Here is a 7,262-nt window from a genome sequence, read left to right on the forward strand (position 1 = left end):
TTATAGCAGCATAGTATTCCTTGGTGTAGATGTACCACTGGATATTAGTCCACTTAGGCTGTTTCCAAATCCTCCTATTATAAATTATGCTGCTATGAAAATAGAGGTGCATATATAATTTCTGATTGGTGTTTCTAGTTTCTTGGGATATATTCCTAGAAGTGGGATCACTGGGTCAAATGAGAGTTCCATTTTTAGTTTTTTGAGGAAACTCCATACTGTCGTTTATAGTGGCTGCCCCAGTCTGCATTCCCACGGGGGTTCCTTTCTCTCCAAATCCTCCCCAGCACTTGTCATTCATTGATTTCTTGATGGTAGCCATACTGACAGGTGTGAGATGGTACGTTATTGTCATTTTGATTTGCATCTCTCAGATGATTAGTGACTTTTAGCATGTTTTCATATGTCTCTTGGCCTTCTGTATGCAGTCTTTTGAAAAGGATCTATTTAGGTCCATTGCCCATTTTTTATGGGGTTTTTATATTCCTTTTGTTAAGTTGTATAAGTTCCTTGTAAATGTTAAAGATTAAACCCTTATCAGTGATAACATTGGCAAATATGTTCTCCCATGCAGTAGGCTTTCTTGTTGTTTTGTTGATGGTTTCCTTTGCTGTGCAAAAGCTTTTTATTTTGATGTAGTCCCATTTGTTTATTTTCTCTTTAGTTTCCAATGCCCTAGGAGCTGTATCTGTGAAGAAATTGCTTTGGCATATGTCTGAGGTTTTGCTGCCTGTGGATTCCTCTAATATTTTTGTGGTTTCACATCTTATGTTTAAGTCCTTTATCCATTTTGAGTTTACATTTGTGTGTGGTGTAAGTTGGTTGTCAGGTTTCATTTATTTTTTTTTTGTATCTGTCCAATTTTTCAAACATCATTTATTGAAGAGATTGTCTTTATTCCATTGTATGCTCTTGCCTCCTTTGTCAAATATTAATTGAGCATATTGGTTTGGGTCAATTTCTGGGTTCTCTATTGTATTCCATTGGTCCTTATCTCTGTTCTTGTGCCAGTACCAGGCTGTTTTGAGAGCAGTGGCTTTGTAATCAACTTGACATCTGGTTTTGGTATCCCTCCTACTCTGTTCTTCTTTCTCAAGATTGCTGCAGGTAATCGGCATCTTTTTTTTTTTATTTCAGATGAGTTTTTAGAGAGTTCATTCTAGGTCTGTGAAATATGCTGTTGGAGAGCGCTGCGCGCGACGCTGTTCTGCAGCCTCCGGAGCGGTCAGCTCCGGCTCTTGCGGGATTCGGGCCCCAGCTGGACGCCCGCTCTCTCTTCACGCCCCACCGGCGGGGGTTGCCATGGTCCACTTCTTGCACCCGGACCTCTCGCACCGGACCATCGCCCGCCCGGACGCACAGAGGGATACCCCGGGCCACTACGTGGTGCAGGAGGAGGCATCTCCCTACTCTTTGGTCGACATCTGCCTGAATGTCCTGATTACTAACCTGGAGAAATTGTGTTCTGAAAGATCCGATGGAACACTATGCCTTCCTGAGCATTGGCATCTTCCTCAGCAATTAGCTGATCGGTTCCTTGGAGTGATGACTTGGCAAGGTTGCTGGAGGAGCCAATGTGATTCAGATTTCAGAAGCATTGAGCCAGTACAGGGATAGGTCATGTTTTATGAAGGAAGCCCTCTACAGACTTTTTGCAGAGACGTTTTCAATGCAGGCAACCATGCCTGCTGTTTTAAAACTTGTGGCTGTAGGAATGAGGAACCATCCATTGGATTTGCCAGTGCAGTTCACAGCCAGTGCTTGTGCCCTCAACTTAACACGCCAGGGCCTGGCCAGGGGAATGCCTGTTCGTCTGTTGTCAGAGGTCACCTGTCTACTTTTCAAGGCTTTGAAAAATTTCCCTCATTATCAGCAGTTGCAAAAGAATTGTCTTCTCTCCTTAACCAATGCCAGGATTCTTGTGGATGTTCCATTTGACAGGTTTGATGCTGCCAAATTTGTGATGAGATGGCTCTGTAAGCATGAAAACCCCAAGATGCAAACAATGGCAGTGAGCATCACCTCTATTCTGGCCTTGCAGCTCTCAAGTGAGCAAACTGCACAACTTAGAGACGAGCTCCTCAGGGCAGTTAAGGAACTTCTAGCAATAGTAAAACAAAAGACTACTGAGAATTTAGATGATGTCACCCTCTTGTTTGCTTTGAAAGCACTTTGGAATCTTACAGATGAGTCTCCAGTTGCCTGCAAGCACTTTATGGAAAATCAAGGATTGGCAGTCTTCATTCAAGTTTTGGAGACTTTTTCAGGATCACCAATACAAAGCAAAGTACTTGGACTTTTGAACAATGTAGCTGAAGTCAGAGAACTCTCTTCCGAGCTGGTGACCAAAGATGTGGTGAAGCATATCAGCGTCTTGCTCCATAGGACAGCAATGGAAGTCAGCTATTTCGCTGCAGGCGTCATAGCCCACCTGGCATCTGAAAAACAGCCCTGGGTGTCCTGTGACCTTCAGAGGACTACTCTTCTCCAAGATGTGTATGTAACCATCCAGAATTGGCCAAGTTCAAGTTGTAAGATGACAGCATTGGTGACCTACAGATCCTTCAAGGCATTTTTTCCTCTCCTTGGCAACTTCTCGCAACCAGAGGTTCAGCTCTGGGCACTATGGGCTATGTATCATGTCTGCAGTAAAAACCCCAGCAAATACTGCAAAATGTTAGTTGAAGAAGGAGGATTGCAGCTTTTGTGTGACATCCAGGAGCACAATGAGGCAGACCCCCAAGCACAGCAGACTGCAGCCTCCATTCTTGATGACTTCAGAATGCACTTCACGAAGCATCAGAGACTCCCTTTGCGTTAAATGCCCTTTTTAACCTAAGGGGCCTCAGAGGTGCTCTGGTCCTCAAGGGCAGGCAGATCTTCCATCCCGTCAGCCACTGAATGTTGAAACCTATTGTTGGAATGTATGAGCTGGCCATCTTTAATTTATTTTTAATTTTTTGTGTGTATATTTTGATTATATGCGTTGTTTGTGTTTTTTTTTTTAATTTTTTTGTTGTTAATCTTCACTTGATATTTTTTCCATTGATTTTTTAGAGAGAGTGGAAGCGGGGGAAATAGAGATAGAGAAAGAGAAACATCGACGTGAGAGGGACATCAATTAGCTGCCTCCCACACACGCCCCAACCAGGGCCAGGAATCAAACCTGCAACCCAGGTATGTGCACTTGACTGGAAATTGAATCCATGGTCCTTTGGTGTGTGAGCCAGCACTCTAACCATTGAGCACACTGACCAGGGCGGTCATCTTTTATTAATGGTGTTTGTAAGTTACCAACGATTGTATTTTATGATGGCCATAACACTAAACCAGGTTGAAATAATTCTGACAACATTCCCTCAGCAATTGTGAAAAATCAAGCCCTGGACTCTGGGAAGACCTGTGAGTGTGTGTTGGAACTGTGCCAGTTACTTTTCTCTGTAAGTAGATACCAAAGTACATTCCACTGTGGATGGAAAAAAGAAGTATATTTTTTGCAGCTTTCGATATTCTTCTTGTGGCCCTTTCCCCTCAACTTTACACGTTGGACTGAGTGGTATAACATTCTGGGTATGTGGGTTTGCTGCAGGGGCATGGTGAGACAGGACTGAGACTAGTGTGTAGATGGAAGATTGTATGGGAATTTTACATCTCAGTCCCTCAGAGTTTTAATTGGAGTAGAACTGTGACCAGAACTGAGAGGAAGAGAAAGAGCCACAAAAAGTCTTTGCCAAAGATTTCAAGAGGTGCTCTTACCCAGCCGGGTGACAAGAAACACACGGGCTTTTTTGACAACCAGCCTTTATCACAGTATAAATTGTCAGAAGCTTTTGATCATGCCCTTGCAAGCCCCCTCTGTCGAATGGAGTATGGAGTCCTTTCTTGCCTTGTTACTGACAACTAACAAACCATATTTTGTCATTCATGTGTTTTTCAAAGAACAAAAATAAATTCCTTTTTTATTAGCATAAAAAAAAAGAAATATGCTGTTGGTATTTTAATGAGAATTTCATTGAATGTATAGATTGCTTTGGATACTATGGACATCTTGATGATGTTGATTCTACCAATCCATGAACAAGGTATGTTCTTCCATCTGTTTATGTCTTCCTCTCTCTCTCTCTGTTTTCTGTGAACTGTAGTTTTCTGAGTACCGGTTTTTTACCACCTTAGTTAAGTTTATTCCTAAGTATCTTAATTTTTTGGTGCAATGGTAAATGGGATTGATTTTTTTAGTCTCTCTTTCTGTAAGTTCACTATTGGTGTATAGAAATGCCATAGATTTATTGGTGTTAATTTTGTATCCTGCTACATTGCCGAATTTATTTATTAATTCTAATAATTTTGATGGAATCTTTATGGTTTTCTATGTGCAGAATCATATCATCTGCGGATAAGGACACTTTTACTTCTTCTTTTCCAATTTGGATGCCTTTTATTTCTTCTTCTTGTCTGATCTCTATGGCTACCACTTCCAGTACTATATTGAACAGGAATGGTGAAAGTGGGCATCCCTGTCTTGTTCCTGTTCTTAGGGGAAATGAGTTTATTTTTTCCCATTGAGTATGATGTTGGCTGTAAGTTTCAGGTATAAGACTTTTATTATGTTGACGTATGTTCCCTCTTCCCACTTTGCTGAGGGTTTTTATCAAGAAACGGTATTGGATTTTGTCAAATGCTTTTTCTGCATCAATTGATATGACTATGATTTTACCTCTCAATTTGTTTATGTGATGTATCATGTTTGTTGATTTGTGGATATTGTATCATCCTTGCAATCCTGGTATAAGTCCCAATTGGTCATGGTGTATGATCTTTCTGATGTAATGCTGGATCCAATTTTCTAGAATTTTGTTGAGGTTTTTGGCATGTAAGTTCATGAGGGATATTGGCCTGTAATAATATTTCTTCATGTTGTCTTTATCTGGTTTTGGTATTAGGGTAATGCTGGTTTCATAGACTAAGTTTGGAAGTTTTCCTTGTTTTTGCATTTTTTGAAGTCGTCTGAGGAGGATAGGTGTTAGTTCTTTGAATGTTTGGTATAACTCCCCTATGAAGCCATCAGATGACTGCTTCAATTTCCTCCATATTTAGCAGGCTATTGGGATTTTTTTATTTTGCCTCATTGAGTTTTCGAGGTTGTATTTTTCTAGAAATATGTCCATTTCCTCTAGAATATCTAGTTTGTTGCAATAGAGTTGTTCATAGTATTAACAACCCTTTGTACTTCTGTGGGATCTGTTGTTATTTTTGCCACTTTCATTTTTGATTTGTTGTTTTTTTTTGTTTTGTTTTGTGGTGTTTTTTTTTTTTTTTTTCCAAATTTCAGTCCTCTCTCTTTGTTTCTTGGTAAGCCTGGCTAGAGTTTCATCAATCTTGTTTAGCCTTCCAAAGAACCAGCTCTTGGTTTTCTTGATCCTTTGTATTTTTTGTCTCTATGTCATTTATTTCTGCTCTGATATTTAGTATCTCCTTCCTTCTGCTCACTCTGAGCTTTTCTTGTTGCTCTCTGTATAATTCTTCAAGTTTCTGAGTTAGTTGGTTTATTACAAGTTTTTCTTGTTTTTTGAGGCAGGCCTGTAACACTATGAACTTCGCTCTCAGGATGCTTTCACTGTGTCCCAAAGATTTTGGATTTTGTGTTTTCATTATCACTTGTTTCCAGGGTGTTTGTTTATTTCTTCTTTGATCTCTGTGGTAATCAACTCATGTTTAATAGTATGCTATTCAGCCCCCAAGTGTTTGAATTTTTGTGATTGTTTTTTACTGTAGTTGATCTCTAATTTTATGCTATTGTGATCTGAGAAGATGCTTTATATGCTTTCAATTCTCTTGAATTTGGAGAGACTTTGCCTGTGTCCCAATATGTGGTCTATTTTTAAAAATGTCTCAGGTGAACTTGAGAAGAATGTATATTCTGTAGTTTTGGGGTAGAATATTCTAAAGATGTCGATTAATTTGATCTGATCTAGTCAGTTTTTTAAGATTGATGTTGCTTTGCTAATTTTTTTTTTGTCAAGACGAGTTATCCAGTGATGTTAATGGGGTATTAAAGTCTCCTACTATGATTGTGTTGCTGTCAATCTCTCCCCTGGATATCTTCCAGAAGATTTTATGTATGTGAGTGCTCCTGCTTTGGGTGCATAAATGTTTACCAAAGTTATATCCTCTTGTTGTATCGATCGCTTTAGAATTATGAAGTGGCCCTTCTTGTCTCTTGTTATGGTCTTCACCATGAGGTCTATTTTGTCAGATATAAGTATTGCCACCCCAGCTTTTCTTTTCTTTTTCATTTCCATTTGCTTGATAGATATGTTTCCATCCTGTCACATTCAGTTGGTGTGAGTCTCTTGTTCTGAGGTGGGTCTCCTGTAGATAGCATATATAGGGGTCATGTTTTCTCATTCATTCAGTCACTAGATTCATGTCTTTTGATTGGAGTATTTAATCCATTTACATTTAATGTTATTATTGATAGGTACTTGTTTGTAGCCATTTCTGTACTTTATGCCTGTGTTCCTTCCCCCCTTTCTATTTCTTCTTTTTACAGCGTTCCCTTTAACATTTCTTGAATTTATGGCTTGGTAGTGATAAACTCCTTTAGCCATTTTTTGTCTGCAAAGCTCCTGATTTCCCCTTCAATTTTGATTGATAGTCTTGCTGGATAGAGTATTCTTGGATTCAGTCCTTTGCTTTGCATCAATTTGTATATCTCCTCCCATTCCCTTCTAGCTTGATGGGTTTCTGTTGAGAAATCATTTGATAATCTGATGGGGAATCCTTTGTAGATAACTCTATCTCTCTTGCAACCTTTAAGATTCTCTCTTTGTCGTTAACATTTGCCATTGTAATTATGATGTGTCTTGTTGTGGGTCTTTTGGGATCCATCTTGCTTGGGACTCTCTGTACTTATGTAACTCCCCCCCGCCCCCGGCCATATCAGGGAAGTTTTCTGTCATTATTTCTTCAAATATATTTTCTAATCTTTGCTGCTCTTCTTGTCCTTCTGGCAGTCCTATTATATATATGTTACTTTTTTATGTTGTCCCTAAGCTCCCTTATGCTCTTCTCCTCCTTTTTAATCTTTTTCTCCAGTTATCTGTTTAGATTGTGCTTGTTTCTCTACCTTATCTTCTAACTCACTAATTCTGTCCCGTGCTTCTTCTAGTCTACTGTTGAAACCATCCATGGTCTTTTTTATTATAGCTATATCACTTTTCATTTCTTCCTTATTTTTACATAGGTTGTTGATTTTCTCATCC

The 7,262-nt window shown here is 39.4% G+C and overlaps 1 protein-coding gene across 1 annotated transcript; it reads left to right on the forward strand.

The window, feature by feature from the left end:
• Window positions 1-1,302: 1,302 nt before the first annotated feature.
• On the forward strand, window positions 1,303-2,821 carry LOC308510966 (protein zyg-11 homolog A-like; the record flags this gene model as incomplete). The annotated part of the gene is made up of 2 exons (XM_081081005.1): window positions 1,303-1,532; window positions 1,564-2,821. The coding sequence occupies 2 exons, from the start codon at window positions 1,303-1,305 to the stop codon at window positions 2,819-2,821; spliced, it is 1,488 nt and encodes a 495-aa protein (XP_080937131.1).
• Window positions 2,822-7,262: the final 4,441 nt, after the last annotated feature.

This window comes from Myotis nattereri, assembly GCF_964212035.1.
Source record: "Myotis nattereri genome assembly, chromosome: X".
In the NCBI taxonomy this organism is placed as follows: Eukaryota; Metazoa; Chordata; class Mammalia; order Chiroptera; family Vespertilionidae; genus Myotis; species Myotis nattereri.